This window comes from Chiloscyllium punctatum, chromosome X (assembly GCF_047496795.1).
Source record: "Chiloscyllium punctatum isolate Juve2018m chromosome X, sChiPun1.3, whole genome shotgun sequence".
NCBI classification, from domain to species: Eukaryota; Metazoa; Chordata; class Chondrichthyes; order Orectolobiformes; family Hemiscylliidae; genus Chiloscyllium; species Chiloscyllium punctatum.
Genome location: NC_092791.1, coordinates 23,289,541 through 23,308,806, shown reverse-complemented (window position 1 = coordinate 23,308,806; position 19,266 = coordinate 23,289,541). Strand labels below are relative to the sequence as shown.

At 40.5% G+C, this 19,266-nt stretch overlaps 1 protein-coding gene across 2 annotated transcripts in view; it reads left to right on the top strand.

The window, feature by feature from the left end:
• Nucleotides 1-773: 773 nt before the first annotated feature.
• pmela (premelanosome protein a) overlaps nt 774-19,266 on the top strand; it is a 37,136-nt gene continuing 18,643 nt past the window's right edge. For both annotated transcript variants that reach the window (XM_072567233.1, XM_072567232.1), the window contains exons 1-5: nt 774-896; nt 11,046-11,180; nt 12,689-12,835; nt 15,947-16,087; nt 16,688-16,849. In XM_072567233.1, the coding sequence (XP_072423334.1) occupies nt 815-896; nt 11,046-11,180; nt 12,689-12,835; nt 15,947-16,087; nt 16,688-16,849 (667 nt within the window). In that variant the 5' untranslated portion in view covers nt 774-814. The remainder of the gene's footprint in view (nt 897-11,045; nt 11,181-12,688; nt 12,836-15,946; nt 16,088-16,687; nt 16,850-19,266) is intronic.

The window sequence follows — 19,266 nt, the reverse complement described above, 5'->3', positions numbered from 1 at the left end:
CCCAAATGCCCTTTTTCCTCTGATCTCCGGAAGAGGACAATGGGTTTAGTTTTATATTGGGAGAAAGTGAGGACTGCAGATGCTGGAGATCAGAGTCGAAAATGTGTTGCTGGAAAAGCACAGCAGGTCAGGCAGCATCCAAGGAGCAGGACAATTGATGTTTCGGGCATAAACCCTTCATCAGGAATTAAGGGCTCTTGCCAAAATGTCGATTCTTCTGCTGCTCGGATGCTGCCTGACCTGCTGCGCTTTTCCAGCACCACACTCTTGACTTAGTTTTGTATTGGTCTACCAAACAGCTAGACACAATGGGCCAAATGGCCTCTTTCTGCATTGTCAACATCAATAGTTCTATGAACTAAAGAAAATGAGAGAAGCATGCAGACAGAGAAAGTGAGACAGAATCAAAAAGAAAGAGAAAGAAAAGAAAACATTGACAGGCAAAGAGAATAGAATTCAGACAAAAGAAGACACACAAAGAAAAACCTGCACAAGAACACAAAATTGCTATAACATCATATTATTGAGCACCAGGAATGTTAAAGGATGATTGAAGCTGTGTAGCATGTAAAATGATTGACTGTGTACGATTTGATGAAATCGCATCTCTTAAAGGCAATCTTAAAATGACTGCCTGGAGACAAGTATTCAGTACCAGTACTATTTATCCATCAGCTTTCAAAAGGTTAAATTTGTTATAGTTTGCTTCACTGATGTCACAAGTAGGCTGGCTTTGCATTCATTTGATGGTTTTGCCTTCCTTAAAAGTAGCTTCTATATAAGATTCAATCTCTTCGTCTCTGAAGTTTGTGAAATGAAGAAGGAAGAAAAAATGCGGAACGATTTGCAGTTGCTCTTGATTTTTATCATTTGTGCTGCTCCTATGGTTGCCAGCTGTAAGTTCAATGTGCTTAAATAGAATTAATACTTTTCACATTTAACAGTGTGACTTGTTATAGCTTCTGTGGTAGAGGATATTCCTATCTGCATTGCTAATTGTATGACATTGGGGAATTCTGAAACTCCTGTTTTCCTCCAAGGCAATAGAACACTTCCACATTACTGAATGAAATCTGTTTTCAGGTTTAATAAACAATTACAATGCAAGTTCTTTTTAATACAATGTTTATTCAGGAAAATAAGTATTATATGTATAAAAATTGTATTTTTTCCAAACCAGAATTGGAATATACTCATGTTTTTACATATCTTAGGTAGTTTAAGAATGCTTTTAAGATTTAAATGATTACTGAAATTATTACAACTTTTTTTTCAGCTCAGGATGTTCCTCCCTCCTGTTATATAATTGTCACTAGACTTGCAACATGTTTTGGCAGGTATCAGCATTTTTAACAGCCTGGAGGTGTTGGTACTGTACTTTATTTAAACTGTTAGTTTCACAGCTCGAACTGCTACTGTCAGTTGAATTGTTGCAGTGTAAATTAGCTACAAATCAGATGACACTTAATTTCCAAATATAAGTTTCTGGGATTTTAGACTTGTGGTCCCAAGGTTTAGAATTCATTTGGTAAGTCTTTTCCGCAACCACTAACTAAGGATGACATTCACCCTCTAATTCCCCAGGCTGATACAAAATCCTATTTCTTATGAGCCATCACAATTTAGTAGAAATTTGTTTACCAGTATTTTAAACTCCCAAGAAATAAAGATGGCAGGGCTGAAGAAACTTAATGATGTTCAAACCCAAACTGTCAGTTTGTGACAAAGAAAGATGGATTTATATTTTGCCTTTCATCCCTCCATGGTCTCACCTCCCCCAACACTCTAACGTTCTCCAACCCTCCCATAACTTTGTGTTTCCCCAACTCCAGTCTCTTGTGCTTCCCCCACATCCCTGTGCCAATAATTAACATCTGTACTGTTAACTATCCAGGCCCTCAACTCTGGTAATCCCCCCATATTTAAAACGTTGCCAAATTTGCAGATAACACAAAAATAGGTGGGAAGGCAAGGGTGAGGATGACATAAAGAGTCCACAGTAGGATGTAGATAGGTTAAGTAAGTGGGCAAAATCTTGGCAGATGGAATATAACGTGGGAAAATATGAGGTTATAATGGAGTTGAATAATATTTAAATGGAGAAAGACTGCAGAGAGCTACAGAACAAAGGAATTTATGCGTTCTTGTCCATGAATCACAAACAGCTAGCAGTGGGTACTGGGGAAGGCAAATGGAATGTTCACCTTTATTTCGTTGGGAATGGAGTATCAAAATAGGGAGGTTTTGCTAAAACTAGGCAAGGCACTAGTCAGACCACAGCTGGAATACTGTGAACAGTTTTGGGCACCTTATCTAAGGAAAGATGTATTCACATTGGAGGCAGTCCAGAGAAGGTTCACCAGGCTGATACCAGCTATGGAGGGAACGTCTTACAAGGAAGAATGAGAGGTGACCTTATTGAAACATATAAAATTCTTAGTGGACTTCACAGGATAGATACAGAATATTTCCCCTTGTGGGACAGTCTCGGACCAGAGGGCATTATCTCAGAATAAGGCGTCACACATTTAAGACCAAGATGAGGAGGAATTTCTTCTCTCAGAGGGTTGTGAATGTGTGGAATTCTTGAACAACCAACGGCTGGTAAATATATTTAAAGCTGAAATGGACAGAATTTTAATCAGTAAGGTCATGAAGGGTTATAGGAAAAGGCAGGAAAGTGGAGCTGAGGATTATCAGATCAGGCATGATCTCATTGAATAGTGAAGCAGACTCAATGGGCTGAATGGCCTGCTTCTACTTCTATGTCTTATGCCTCAGGACATCACAAAACACTTCACAGGTGACTAAGTAGTTTTAAAGTCTACTCACTGCTGTATTACAGGAAATATCAAGGGTTCACAGTCAACCTAACATTTTACACATCAGATGTTTGTGCTGCTGTGTCAGTTAAACTAATGAAAGTTCCTGATTTTCCTTTGCTCCAGTACAGTTTGCTTTTCATTTGCAGTAGAAAACATGGTTAAATTCAATTAGATGTAGCAAGCCTATTACTTTGCCAAAAAGGACTAGCTGACTAAGTTAGCCCTTCACATCGGGACCATGGAGGCAACCACCATGATGAAGACTTCTTAGAAAAAAGTCTCAGTCATAAAGCATCCAATGGCTTGATGTGGGGTAAAAAAGAACAAGAAAGTAATTGACACTGAATAAAAAGCTTGATGCTACATACTTGCTTTCTTATGTTTAATCACAAGATTTCTTTGTCTTGTTCTATAGATGAACGCAATCTTGTTATTGTGTCGCCAGTCTTACCAGACCATAGGGGCTGCTCTCATTAGAGAGAAGCAACTGGTGGTGATTTAACCTGAGGGCCACCAGACCTCAGACAAGGGAAGAGGTTGAGAGGGAAAGTCCTTCATGGTAACCTCAAACCAGTGATGGGAATTGAACCCATGCTGTTGGCATCACACTGCTCTGTAAACCAACAATCCAGCCAACTGAGTTAAACCAATTCCCCAATCCCAATACAAAAGAAGAGTAAGGTGCAGGTTTTGTTTCTCCTGGCTTTGGTGTTAACACAATGTTATTTCCTCTATTTACTATTTGTAGTGAAGTCCTAAACACCAATACCAAAAATCTGTTCAGCATTTCACAAAATGTCATCAGAGAATCTTTCTGATGTCAATGACTTGCTGTGCTGTGGTTGGTGTTAAGGTAACTTCTGTATCCACGGGGAGTGTGAAAGTCACTCTTAAGTTTATTTAGTCCAATGTCTAGTTGTTTACACTATGGAATTACTAAAGGTTGTGTGTGTAGTGAGAGAGAGAGCGTGTGAGTCATTTTCTTGTCCTCTCTCTTGTTTCCTTTTTCTCTTTTCCCTCTCCCTCTGTTTTTAGCCTCCTACCATTCTGCTTGGCCCCTATTTTTCCTTGATTTTTCTCTTCTTTTTACACCTTCCTTTCCCTCCCTCCATTCCCCTGACTTCTCTCATCTTTTTATCTCCCTTCTGCCTCTCAGTCTCCCCGTGCTTTTTTCACCATCACCCCCACCCTTTACCCCTTGCTCATCCTTTTGCACTGTTCTTTCCCCTCTCTTCCTCCCTTTATCCTTCCAAAGTCTTTGACGATTAATCTGTTTTCAGATCTTCCTCTTCGTGATTTTCTTCAATCTCCTGAAGGTATAGTGATCTTACTGGCTTTGCTTCAATACCTGTCTGCAATCAACTCAAATGTCAATTGTTAAATGTGAAAGTATTTGGCAGGGATTTTGGGGAAGGAGGGGAGCGGATGGTAAGTGAGTAAAATGGAGTTAACCCCAATCTGCCAATGTGCACAAACATTGCTAGATGAGGGAAGAAGACCTCCAGTAAGTGCAAAATACAGCAGATGCTGGAAATATGAAATACAAAAACAATATGTTGAAGGAACTCAACAGATCTAGCAGCATCTGTGGAGAGAGAAAAACAGAGTTAACATTTCGAGTCTGGTATGGACTCTCTGTAGTGTGGACTTGAGATGTTAACTCTGTTTCTTTCTTCTCAGATACTGCCAGAGAATACCTCCAGGGTCACTGAGGCTTGTAGTGTGCCTATTGCCATCCTGGTTGAAATCAGATTACTCAACAGCGATCTAATCTGAGACCTTGTTTGTATGAATCTCAGTGCCACACTTGGCTGTGAATTTTATGTAATTTGGAAGACCCCACATTCATTCAACTTATTTCCAAAAATACTGACCTTTAAAGAGTTAAAGAATCAAAGAGTTTGGATTTAATTAATTAATCATACGAAATATCCTGCAAGTTTGCAACGCTGTTAATAGTTTAAAAAAAAGGAAACTCATTGCAATGAAGTGAAGTGATAATTGGATACAGTGTCAGAAACTACCATTAGCACATGAGAAATGTGTACAAAGAATTGAGCCAACATCAGCACATATTAGTAAAGTGCAGAAAGTCTTCAGAACTTTCTCGAAAAATATAGTGGGTATGAAAGTCCATATTTAGTCAAGTGCCTCTAATATCCCTTCATTTGGAGGTACGGGGAAAGATATACCATTTTTAAGGGGACAGTAAATGATGTCAAATTCACATTCAGTTGATGCATGACCAGTTAAATCTTTCTCATTCCTTAGTGAAATAGCTCCATTGTCACTTATAAAACATTGAGTTCAAAATAGCTCAGGTGATCAAACTAATTCAGTTTTGTCAACAGGCCAGCTATGTTACCATTGCAGATTTAGAGACTTCCAGCTGAAATGCCTTAAAACTATGTTAAAATGGCTTGGAGATTTAAAGTTATGACTCAGTAATAAACTGAACCGATTGCAAAGCAGCAACATTCCCTAATACAATGTGCTGCCAAAGATTATTCTTCAATCAGCACCTCTAAGAATTAATTATCTGGTATTTTATTTTATTGTTATTTGAAGGAGCTTGCTGTGCACGAACACTCCTAAAGTTACAGTTGTGACTATACTTCAAAACTATCTCCTTTCCTGTGAAGCACTTTGCGGTCACAAACAATGATGTATGTATTCTTTTCCTTCTTCTTTCTTTCTCATCCCAAATGTTGGCTTACTGAGGACACCAATATGCACAATGTATCTATTGTCTGCTGGGATATAGAAGAATGTATAGTGTCATCAGTCAGTCACCTATGTTTCCACGAAGCCAGCTATCCTTCATTCCTCCTCCTTCAGAGTTCAGACACATTGAAATGAAATGATAAAGTGCCCTGGCCCAAAACGTCGATTCTCCTGCTCCTCGGAAGCTGCCTGACCTGCTGTGCTTTTCCAGCAACACACTGTCAACTCTGATCTCCAGCATCTGCAGACCTCACTTTCTCCACATTGAAATGAAAGCATTGGGAACCCTGGCTGGACTGTAGGATTTTGATGTGCATTATTTTCTAACTTTGGTTGCCAGCCGTTTACACTTTGGTGGAATAGTAAAGAGATCATGCATCTTTAAGCACCTTTCACATCCTTAGAATGCCTTGAGCCAATGATTCACTTTTGAAGGGTTGTTACACAGGTAAATGAAGCAAATTATAGTCCACAAAAGGCATGATATGAATGAGTTTTTTTTTTGTCATTAACAAAAACAGAAATAGCTGGAAAAGCTCAGCAGGTCTGGCAGCATCTGGGGACAGAAATCAGAGTTAATGTTTCAGGTCCAGCAACACTTCCTCAGGACTGATGGTAGCGAGGAAAATATTGGTTTTCATAAAAAAGATAGGGTGTAAGGAGTAAATGATAGGTGGAGATAGAGCCCAAAGAGGGAAAAGAACATTTGGACAGATAAATGAATGGATAATAGTCAGCCAAGGAGAATGAATGGTAGACAAGCAGGAGGCTGGAAGAACACAGCAAGCCAGGCAGCATCAGGAGGTGGAGAAGTCAACATTTTGGATGTAACCCTTCTACAAATGGGACTATTAATGGCTAACAATGGGTTGAGTGTAATAGCAGACCTTCTGAATAACAAGATCTGGTGTTGGGTTAAGGACAAGGACATGGGAGAAGGTGCCTTAAGCCCTAAAATTGTTGAACTCAATATTGAGCCCCGAAGGCTGGAGCGTTCCCAAGTGGAAAATGAGGTGCTGTTCTTCCAGGTTGCACTGAGCACCACAGCAAGCCTGAGACAGAGTCAGGGAACAGGGTGGTGTGTTGAAATGGTAGGCAACTGGAAGCTCAGGGTCTTTTTTGCAGGCAGAACATAGATGTTCTGTGAAGCGATCACCCAGTCTATGCTTCATTTCCCCAATGTAGAGGAGGGCATATTGTGAGTAGCGAATGCAGTAGACAAGATTATGAGAAGTGCAGGTAATGCGCTGCTTCACCTGGAAGGTATGTTTTGGCCCTTATATACTGAGAAGGGAGGAGGTAAGTGGGCAGGTGTTACACCTTTGGTGGTTGCAGGGGAAGGTGCTGTGGGGCAGTGGGGGGATTGTTGGGAGTGAAGGAAGAGTGGACCAGGGCGTCCTGGAGGGAATGGTCTCTGTGGAAGGTGGATAAGGGAAGGGAGGGAAAATGTTTTTGGTGGTGGCAGCTCACTGGAGGTGGTGGAAATGGTGGCTGATGATCTGGATGTGGATGTTGTTGGGATGTAGGTAAGGACGAGGGGAACCCTATTGCTGTTGTGGGAGGGAGGAGAGGGGGTGAGGGTGGAAGATGTGCCAGACCTGGTTAAGGGCCCTATCAACATCAGTGCTGGGGAATCCTCGGTTGAAGAAGGCGGTGGACATTTCAGAGGCTCCCTTGTTGAAGCTGGCCTCATTGGAACAGATGCGACAGAAGTGGAGGAACTGGGAGAATGGAATGGAGTCTTTACAGGAAGCAGGGTGTGAGGATGTAGAGTCCAGGTAACTGTGGGAGTCGGCAGGCTTATAGTGGATACTAATGACCAGTCGATCCCCAGAAATGGAAACAGAGATGTTGAGGAAGTGAAGGGAGGAGTCAGAGATAGACCAGGTGAAAGTGAGGGCGGAGTGGAAATTGGAAGCGAAATTGATGAACATTTCGAATTCCAGATGAGAGAGGGAAGCAGCACTGATGATATCATCGATATATTGGAGAAAGAGTTATGGGTAGGACTGGAGTAATGAATGTTCCACATACCCCCACAGAGAGACAGGCATAACTGGGGCCCATGCAAGTACCCATGGCCACCCCTCTGACCTGAAGGAAATGAGAGGAATTAAAAGAGGAGGGTGGTGGTGGGTGGGGACGGTTCAGGCCTTTGTTCCAGGAAGAAGCAGAGAGCCTTGAGACCATCTTGGTGGGGGATGGATGTGTAAAAGACATTGCATGTCCATGGTAAAGAGAAGGCAGCTGGAGCCTGCAAACAGGAAATTCTAAAACTGGCATAAAGTGTCAGAGGAATCACAGATGTACATGGGCAGGGACTGGACCAAGGGAGAAAAGACGGAGTAAAAAGTAGGAAGAGATGAGTTCTGTGTGGCAGGAGCAGGCTGAAACAATGTGGATTTTCAGAAGGAGGTGGAGCAAGCTGTCCTGGGTTGGGGGACTACTGGGTAGGGGGACTATTAGCTTGGAGGCCGTGAGGGGGGAGTGCCAGATGAAATGAGGTCAGTGACTGTAGCTGATACAATGGCCTGATGTGCCATGGTGGGGTCATGGTCCAGGGAAGATAGGAGGTCTCTGAGAGCTGGCATTCAGCCTCTGCAACATAGAGGCTACAACAACACCACCTTTATCAGCAGGCTTAATAACAAAGTTGGGGTTGGATCTAAGCACGTGGAGTGCAGTCAGTTTGGAGGGAGATAGGTTGGATTGGGTGAGGGGGGGGTGGGACAGACAAATTGAGGCGACCAACGTCATGTCAACAGTGGCTGGTCATCTTTTTCAGAACACAGAGAACAAAGAACAAAGAAAGTTTACAGCCCAGGATCAGGCCCTTCGGCCCTCCAAGCCTGAGCCGTTCCAAATGTACTGTCTAAACCTGTCGGTCAATTCCTAAGCATCTGTATCCCTCTGCTCCCCACCTACTCATTCATTTGTCCGGACGCATCTTAAATGAATCTACCGTGCCTGCCTCTACCACCTCTGCTGGCAACGCGTTCCAAACGCCGACCACCCCCTGTGTGAAGTACTGTATGAAGTGTATCCCCTTTAAACTTTCCACCTCTCACCTTGAAAGCGTGACCTCTCGTTATTGAATCCTTCACCCTGGGAAAACGCTTGTCTCTATCCACCCTGTCTATACCCTTCATGATTTTGTAAACCTCAATCAGGTCCCCCCTCAATCTCCTTTTTTCTAATGAAAATAAACCTAACCTACTCAACCTCTCTTCATAGCTAGCACCTTCCAAATCAGGCAACGTCCTTGTAAACCTTCTCTGCACCCTCTCCAAAGTGTCCACATTCTTTTGGTAATGTGGCGACCAGAACTGTGCACAGTATTCTAATTGCAACCGAATCAATGTCCTGTACAATGTTAACATGACTTGCCAGCTCTTATACTCAATACCCTGTCCAATGAAGGCAAGCATACTATATGCCTTATGACCACTGTATCCACCTGTGCAGCAACCTTCAGGGTACAATGGACCAGAACTCCCAGATCTCTCTGCCCATCAACTTCTCCCAAGACTCTTCCATTCATTGTATAATTTGCTCTGGAATTAGACTTGCCTAAATGCATCACCTCACATTTGTCTGGATTGAAAGCCATCTGCCACTTTTCCGCTCAACTCTCCAGTCTATCTATATCCTCCTGTATTCTCTGACAGTCCCTTATGCTTTCTGCTACTCCACCAATCTTCATGTCATCTGCAAACTTGCTGATCATACCAACAGTGCCCTCTTCCAGATCATTTATGTACATTACAAACAACAGTGGCCCCAATACTGACCTTTGTGGAACACCACTGGTCACCTTTCTCCATTTCGAGAAACTCCCTTCAACCACTACTCTCTGTCTCCTGTTGCTCAACCAGTTCTTTATCCACCTAGCTAGAACACCCTGCACACCATGTGACTTCACTTTCTCCATTAGTCTACCTTATCAAACACCTTAGTAAAGTCCACGTGTATGACATCAACAGCCCTTCCCTTCATCTATCAACCTGGTCACTTCCTCGAAGAACTCTATTAAGTTGGTAAGGCACGATCTCCCCTGCACAAAACCATGTTGCCTATCAATGATAAGCCCATTCTTTTCTAATTATAAATAGATCCTATCCCTCAGTACCTTCTCCAGCAACTTTCCTTCCACTGACGTCAGGCTCACTGGTCTGTAGTTACCCAGAATATCCCTACTACCCTTCTTGTACAGGGGGACAACATGAGCAATCTTCCAGTCCTCTGGCACCTCACCTGTATTTAAGGAGGGAAATGAGGGACGTGCTATGTATGCCTAATCAAGCCAGCTTGTCACCATGGTTATGGGCCTTTCACATATGTGTAATGCCTTTAAATGTGTGCAAAATGGGGCAACGTTCACCCCGAAAAGAAACTTTCTGGCACTTCCACCAGCTTCTCCCACTTGTGAAAACGTCAGAAAATTATTTCTGTAATTCTTCTGGGGTTTCTGCAGCTCACAGAAGTTTGCCTCCAGAAGCTGGGTGTGTTTTTATGCCTCTTGACAGTTTCTAATAGTTCCAGTTTACTTACTGAACAGAGGAGTTGGCTCCTTGCTATCACTGGAGTGATCTCAGATTGGAGTGATTTTGATAACATTTGTTTTGTAGTATTAAAAACAAAGTTACAGGAGATCTGGAAAATGATAAGTATCAATGACTTAATTAAATATGTAAGCTGTGTTCTATGTATTCAACCTCAACATGGAAAACAATGATGTAGGTCATGGAACAAGCTGGGAACCAACCAGACCTTGCAGGTTTTGTGGACAATAACAGTTTTTCTTTGAACCTGTGCTCTGGCATGCTTTTAAAAAAAGGCTAAATGTGAAGTACAATTGCATGAATGTTTAAAACAAAAGTTGCAAACCTTACTTAGTATTTGGTTTCAGGTCCTCGCTAACATCCCTTTAACAAGCAGGATTAAGTTCCTCAGCTGACCATCACATGAACGAAGTCAGATGAAGATTTTGGGAGGCATGTGATGTGGATGTTCTCAGCAGGGATCTCGCTATATTACAATGTTTAGAGATGAAATCTATCACATGCCTCAAACAGCCTGATGTTTCTTCAGGCAAAAAAACCTAAACTCATAAACTGTGGGAATTAATGTCCTTAATGTCCTTAATTAATGAAATGAGAAAGAAAGTAGAAAAGATGAAAACAATCAAAAGAAACTAATTTGCTAATTCAGAATAATTTCAAATTAAAATTAACCTTTGGTCAATTCAACAGGATTTTAGGGGTAGATGTATCTTGGAGCTGTTCCTTGTCTCTTGTCCAGGTTTAGTTTAGACTAATTGAGATCAATTTGTATTGTTAATCAACAATTCCATTATTGTTTGATCATATGACTACCAGGAAACGTAGAAGGCAAACAAAATGAACCTCGATAGTTTCCCTCCAAGATAAATTATAAAGTCGAGCAGAATACAATATTGTGCCTTCAATTGCTTTTTGTGGTTTGGTCTTTTGACAGGGTCTCCTAATGACGGACACAGAAGGAACAAAGAGAACTTTTCCCCTCGACAGTCAACGGGCTACAAATCCTGGAATTCTGATCTTTATCCCATTTGGAAGAATGGGGACTCTAGATGGCATGACTGTTGGAAAGGTGAGAGTGTGAGACTGAAGTATATTACACGTTTTGATTGTCAAAATTGGACTGATTTGTGAAAATCAGTAAATACTAGAATACTTAGTAAAGCTGGCCTGAGCACTTCAGAATTTAATGAATTATTCACTCCTTGCAGGACATAGAAGAATTTTGTATTTCTTTGCACAAAAGCCTCAATCCTAAGTCAAGCAAAGGTTTATTAGTATGATAGGAAAGCCATTCTGCAAAACACTGTGTCTCAATTGCACCTCATTTTTCCTTTTATATTCCCCATTTTCCATTCACAGCACCCCATTGACTGACTGTATCTTTCCTGTCCAACTGAACTTTGTTCAATCCTTCATTCTTTCCTTGCTCATGTGCATTCTCTTTCCTTTATGCTCAATCCTTCCTATCTCTGTCAATGTCTCCTGCCCCATAACGCTCCAAGAACTCTGTATACCTACAATTCTGAGCTCTTGTGGATCCCCCTCTTCCTTAATCCCATAATTGATGGCCATGCCATTAGCTCTTCAGGCCTAAACTCTGGAATACCCTATCCAACCATCCCTGCCCCTTCACCTCTCCAATTAAAAGATGCTATTTCTTTGACCACGGTTTTGATCATATCTCCTACTATTTCCTTGTTGGCTTGATGTCTGATAATGTTCCTGTGAAGTGTTTTGGGACATTTCACAATATTATGTACATGCAAGTTGTTGATATCTCAGGTTGTTCACACTAATCAATCTTGATGTTCTAATTTAGAATTCAAATAATGCGGTAACGATATTAAAAATAGTCCTTTCCAAACTTCCTGGTGCACAAATTTCAAAAAAGACAAACCAGAGAATATAAAACACAAAAATAAGGAAGAATTAAGTGCCTGCATTGCCAGAGGTTTAGGAATTTGAACGTGACCACATTCTCTACTTAGCATGTAACATTATATTGATAGTACCACCTATTGGTACAGTAGCTTTGGATTCCTCGCATGACACATTATTTTTAATATGCAGTAGATCCCTGAAAGATTTATATATTTATTTTAATACTACTGCCAAGTTTCTTTGGTGTAGGTATTCAAAAACCTATGTCTCATAGCTGGAGCATCATCCCTTGTCTGAGTTTTTGTGCATCAGCGGAATGGATCTGGGGATCTGTGCAAAATGGAGCAACTATTGTTGCTTTTAATAAATAATTGAGAAAACAAGTTCATTTGTAAGTATGCAAACAATTCCAAGATCAATTTGAAATATTGCAACAACTAGATGTTGAACCTAACCCATGTACAATCTCTCGGTTAGTTCAAAGCAGATGGACACTGCCCTGAAAGTGTGGGTTAGTGGTGCCATGAAGATCAAGATCCTAATGGGATACTATTCATTCTGTTTATAAACACATCTTCCACCAGTTCTTGTTGTTCTAAGGACAAGTAGCCAAGGTTTGTGGACAGCTCATGGGCTTGCCTAAAAGTAATCTACATGTTTAAGTGCTGCACATTCAGATTTTCTCCTTATTCACAGGTGGTCCAATTTCACTTGAAGTTAACAACGATGCCCCCACTTTAACTGGTGCTAAAGCCACATTCTACATTAACTTGAAATTCCCTCAGAATCAGACCATCCAGGCTGATGGTGAGATTGTTTGGACTGAAAACTGTACTTTAAATGGTAAGATCTTTTGCTGAATAAATAGCTGAAAATGACCAGCAGCCATATCAAACGATAACAGGATTTGGAATGGTTTAGCTAATCAGAATAGTATTATGATTTAAATTAGTAGGTCCTTGAGGGTGGTAATATCTGGGCTATTGCCAGTGCCAGATGCTCGTGAGAATAGGAATAGGAGGATGGACCAGATGAATGCATGGATGAGGAGCTGATACAGAGGGCAAAAATTCACATTTTTGGACCATTGGGGTAGAAATGACCCGTATAAGAGAAACGGGTTTTACCTGAATTGGAAGGAGACCAATATTTTTGCAGGGAAATTTGCTGGTGCTACTCAGGAGGCTTTAACCTAGTAAGTGGGGGTGGGGTGGTGGGAGGGAACCAAAGCAATAGTGAGAAAAGAGAAAAGTCTGAGGCTGGTTCTGTAGATAAGGGGGAGCAAGTCTAACAGTCAAGGCAGACAAGAGCTTTACAGAGAATGAGGTAAGACTGATAAATTAAACTGCATTTGCTTCAATACAAGAGGCCTGAAAGGTAAGACAGATGAACTTAGGGCATGGTTGGGAACATGAAACTGGGATATCAGTTATTATAGAAATGCAGCTCAGGGATGGACAGCTTGATGTTCTGGGGTATAGATGTGCCAGGAAGGATGGAAAGGGAGGCAAGACATTAGGAAGATTGGCGTTTTTGGTTAGGGACAACATTATGGATGTAATTAGGCACGATATTCTTGGGAGATTGTCCAGTGAAGTTATATGGGTGGAAATTAAAAATAAGAAAGGGATGATCACCTTGTTGGGATTGTATTATAGGCCCCCAATAATCAGAAGAAAATTGAGAAACAAATGTGCAAGGAGACCCCAGATATGTGAAAGAAAAAAGGTTGTAATACTAAGGGATTTTAACTTTCCAAACATAGACTGGGACTATCATATTATTAAAGGCTTGGATGGGGAGGAATTTGTGCACGAGAAAACTTTCTTATTCAATATATGGATATACCCACTAAAGAAGGAGCAATACTTGACCTTCTGTTGGGAAATAAGGTAGGGCAGTGGGGGAGCACTTTGGGGCCAGTCACCATAATTCTATTAGTTTTAAAATAACGATGGAAAAGGATTGACCGGATCAAAAAGGTAAAGTTCTAAATTGGAGTAGGGCCAATTTTGACAGTATTCAACAGGAACTTTCAAACGTTGATTGGGGGAGGCTATTCGCAGGTAAAGGGATGTTTGGGAAATGGGAGATGCTTAAAAACGAGATAATGAGAGTTCAGAGACAGTATGTTCCTTTTAGGGTGAAGGGGCAAGGCTGGTAGGTGTAGAGAATGCTGAATGACTAGAGAAATTGAGGCTCAAGAATAAGAAGAAAGCATATGAATAGCCGGGATCGAGTAAATCCCTAGAAGAGTATGAAGTTTTGGCAAATAGAGTTAAGGATAATCCAAAGAGATTCTCTAAGTACATTACGGGCAAAAGAATTATTAGGGAGAGAATAGGACCCCTTAAAAATCAATGTGGCCATCTATGCGTGGAACCATGGGTGAGATACTAAACAAACATTTTGCATCAGTATTTATTGTGGAGAAGGACACAGAAGCTAGGGAACTTGGGGAAATAAATAATGATGTCTTGATTTTAGGCCTTATCAATGCAATGGTTCTAGCCCAACCGCAGAAAGAAGGAAACTAAAAGAAGCACTCCCTCTTTACCTCAAGTCGCACACTCTCAGGGACTTTTGTTTCCAGTCAGGATCTGCACGGGAACCTCTGAAGTTTTTTAGGAGCTACACTAGTAGAATTTTTCAGGGAATTTATGACTTTTCAAGGCAAGTAGGAACAAGTTCAGGTGGTTGCCATTGGCTTAATCACTCACTCCTTGAGTAACTTTACCTCCTAGCTGGCTCATTGTTCTCTACCTCTCTCTCTCTACTAGAGGTTGGACTGATGCATGACTTGATCTGAGGACCGGCCATTGGGAGGGGGGGAAACAGAGAGCAGTGACATTTGTGATCTCTGATAGTGTTGTAACAGTAACATAGCTGTAACATATACAATCCAGGTCATGGTGCTGCCTATGATCACAAATCATCCATCCTAGTCATTCCAGGATGGTTGGCAAACCTATATCAAATTGAGGTATTTAAGTTGCTTCAAGTAAGATGGACAGACAGAGAGAATCAGAGCCAGGCTGGTAAGGGTGATGTTCAGAAACACTTTTCCACAGAAAGAGTTGTGAAAATTTGGAAAATCCTCTCCCTGAAAAAGCTGGCTTAGGCTAGGGTCAATTGAAAATGTTAAAACTGAGATTTATAAATCTGTTATTTTAGTGTTACGAAGGGATATGGAATCAAAACGGGTAACAGTCTAGCCATGAACTAGTGGTTCATGGGGCTGAGCGTCTTATTCGTGTTCCTATTTGCTTTAACTGTTATTGCTCCAAATTTAAACACTGCATACTTCACTTTATTCTAAATCTTTTCAGAAATCAGAATAGACATTTACATGCAAGTCTATCTTATAAATTTAAAACTATCTGAAGTTCACTTCAAAGTTCTGATTGCCTTTTCTATGTGGGAATGTTATTTTAAAGATTTTACTCACCAAGTAAATAGAAAGTGAGCTATTGGCAGAAGGGTTACATGGACACATTTTGGGAGCAAAGTGTAATATGTTATTTAGTTGCTGGCCATGAAGGTTGTGTTTCATTTGTATAAACTTGTATTGTATTTGCCAAGAAAGCTATCTGTCAAAAAATATCTCTAAAGACACCAAGGACTGAATTCCAGCTTCAAGGATTTTATGCCTAATATGGTGTGGATTCAATTCTTATCAACTCAGTTCAAGTCGCTAAGATTTTCTACTTCAGTGTTTCTGCACATGAGGAATGCATATGAGGAAATTTTATCCCTTTCCCAGCTTGAGATTTTCTGTCCAACACAAAATGAGTAGTTTGAAAAATCCAGGCTGGATGTATAAAGTTTCCTGCCATGTATTCCTTGTGTTCATCAGGAGTGCTGATTGGAAAATCCCATTAATTGTAAGAATGCATCATATTTAGTGATATTTTATGTGTGAGGCATATGAATTTGCCTGCGTGTATTCTACAGGTACGCAAATAACTGCTGGTGAGTCAGTGTATCCTAATAATACATGGCAGAATGGTGACAAGATGTTTCCAGATGGAAGGCCCTTTCCAAGAATCGCAAAGAGGAAAGGATCCAAATTTATCTTTGTATGGCAAACTCTAGGTAAATGAATCATTTAACTTGGCTTTTTAAGAATGAATTATCCAAGATCTCCATTTCTGTAAAATATGAGTCAGCAAGGAAGGTTGGGCATTTTGAATGAACTCTGCACATATATTGTGCAGTGAAACTGAGGTTAGATGATTTATTGCAGGATTTTTAGTTGCTCACAAGGCTGATCTCCATTTGGCTACATAAGTGTTTTTTGATAATGGCAACATGAAACAATGCATATTACACTAAAAAGACAGATATTTTTCAAGGAATGAGTTGGGAATGATTAACAAGTATTCAAAATCCATAGAAAACAAGGCTGTTGAGGTGATTCAGTCTCCAGATACATACATCCCTCTAAAATAGATATAACTGCATCTAAAGTAATATATGTAATTCTGGCACAATGGTTTCTGAAGATGTTCAGCTGCATCAGACAAAGTCTCATTGACTTTTAATAGACTAAGAAAAAGATACTTAAGCTTATACTTGTTGGAACTTTCTTTGTTAAGATAGAAAGAATGAACAGATCAAGAACTTTGAAATTGATGATTGGGTAAATGATGTCTGGAACTGGCATACTGATCTTTTTTTTTGAATTGTCATCAGGGAGGTACCAGCAGGTTGTGGATGGACCATCATCTCTGGTGGTTGTTGACACAACAGATGTCCCACTAGGTTCCTACACCATGGAGGTGACTGTATATCATTATCGTGGACGCCAGAAATTCATTCCAATCGGAAAAGCTAATTCACAGTTTACAATCATTGGTAAGAGGCTGGATTGGATACTGAAACCATTTAACAAAGTATGTGGTTTGGTTCTGTTTGGAAGTTGGCTTTTGAAAATTCAATCAAAACACATTCACTTTCAGCCACAGTAACCCATGTTTATATAGATATTTGGTCGGCAGTATTTAAAGGAGTATGTTGTACATTACAATACCAGTACAAATCCCTAAAAGGCAAAGGTTCTCTATGTAGTTAACTGACCATGGTTAACAAATTAACTAGGAAGCAAGGGCACTTAGAGTTGAGACTGTGGTGCTGGAAAAACACAGCAGGTCAGGCAGCATCTGAGGATTCCTGATGAAGGGCTTTTGCCCAAAATGTCGATTCTCCAGCCCTCAGATGCTGCCTGACCTGCTGTGCTTTTCCATCACCGCACTCTCGACTCTGATCTCCAGCATCTGCAGTCTCACTTTCTCCAAGGACAATTAGAGATCTCGAAGACCAAACTCCAAATCCATACCTGAAGGCATTCTCCAAATTTTACATTGTCCTGCCTTGGAAATACATTGCCATTTGTTCATTGTCACTGGATTAACATCCTACAACACCCGACCTAATAGCATTTTGGTAATAACTTCATATATAACGAAAGTGTTTAGGAATGCCCATAATCTCCTTCTCAACACCAACAAGGAATAGGCAATAAATTCTGACTTTTCCAATAAAGCCCCCCACCCCCCAACTCCAACATTTAAAGAAGAGGGTAGGAAATCTATAAAAAAACAATGTGGATGCAGGGAACATAATGAGATACAAATATGAGGTCAAAACAACTTACAAGGGACATCAAAGCTAACAGCAAAAGTTATATAAGTATATTTATTTTAAGGTAAAGGGGAATATGGGCCCTTTAAAGATAGCTGCAGGCAGTAAAAATAGGCAATAAAGAAATGGAAAGCACTTTGTATCTGACTGCACAGTAAAGGAAGACAACAAAATACCAGCAGTATAAGGGATCCTAGTCAACAGAATGAGTCTGGTGGATTGAATGTAACTTTTAAAATGGGAATGAAGAAAATAATGGGATAGGTAAATCTCCAATCCCTATTTGTTTTGATCTGATAGATTAAAACAAAGAAAATTGTAATAGTTACTTATAATTTCCTAATGTGCACTTTGTTCAGGAATCGTGCTTTTAGGACTGGAAAATAACGAATGAGGCTGCATCACTTAGAGGGAGCAAGAAACCAAGTAACTTTAGACCTGTCAGTTGTAGGGAACTTACTGGAATCTATGACTAGAGACAGAGTGGTTAAGCATTTGGATGAGTGTGAACTGATCAAAGAGAGTCAGTATGAATTTGTGAAGGAAAAGCAGAATATTGCAGATGGTGGAAATCAGAAATAAAAATAGAAAATGCTGGAAATGACCTATCGTTTAGACAGCACTTGTGTAGACAGAGAAACAAGAGCTAACATTTCAGGTCAGTAACCTTTTAGCAGAAAGAAAATGTAATAGGTTTTGAACAACAGGTGTGTGGGAAAAGCACAAAAGGAAGGTCGGTGATAGGGTGGAAGGCAGGAGAGATTGAATGATAGAACTGTTAGTCCTAATGAAAATGGAGGCGGGACAAAAAAATTCAAAAGAAACAAAATGGGGACAATGAAATTGTCTGAAATTGTTGAGCTCAACTTTGTGTGTAATGTCCTTAGTCGAAAGGTGAAGTGCTGGTGCTGTTCCTTGAGCTCACGTTGATCCTCACTGGAACAGTGCAGCAGGCCAAAGTCAGAGACGTGAGTGTGAGAGCAAGGTGGAAAATTAAACCAACAGGCCACCAGAAACTTGGGAATCATGCTTGTGAACAAATGGAGGTGTTCTGTAAGTCTTTCACCCAATTTTAAATTTGGTCTAGTCTATGTAGAGGAGACCAACTTGGAAGCAGCATCACTCATTTTGATCCCTGGCCAACTGCACTGTTCCAGGGAGGCTCAACATGAGTTTGAGGAACAAGATGAATATATCCCAAATAGGCATTTTACAACCTCCTTGTGGCAACAATTTCAGACTGTAAATACTTGTTCCTACAAAACAGGGATATTTTGTTTCCATTTCTCAGTTAATTTTGTTTCCTTTCAGATAGCCCAGGTAGGGGAATGATATGGATGTTTCTTCTATGAACATATGGAAGTCATTAATAAATGAATCAATAAATGCACACAGAATTGTTCGTAACTTTGTAATATAGCAGCAATTGGCTGCAAGTTAGGAGGAGGCAGAATATGCATTAAAGGGAATTAGTGTGATGTGATGTTTCCGCACTGATCTGTAGTGTCACCTCAGGTTTTTATCATACTTAATGACTTGCAGATTCAACTAAACAAAGCCCTGGGTGAAAGTTTGATTTTGAGGATGGACCTTGAGTACAGAAGATTTTGGGGTGATCTAATTGAGGTCAC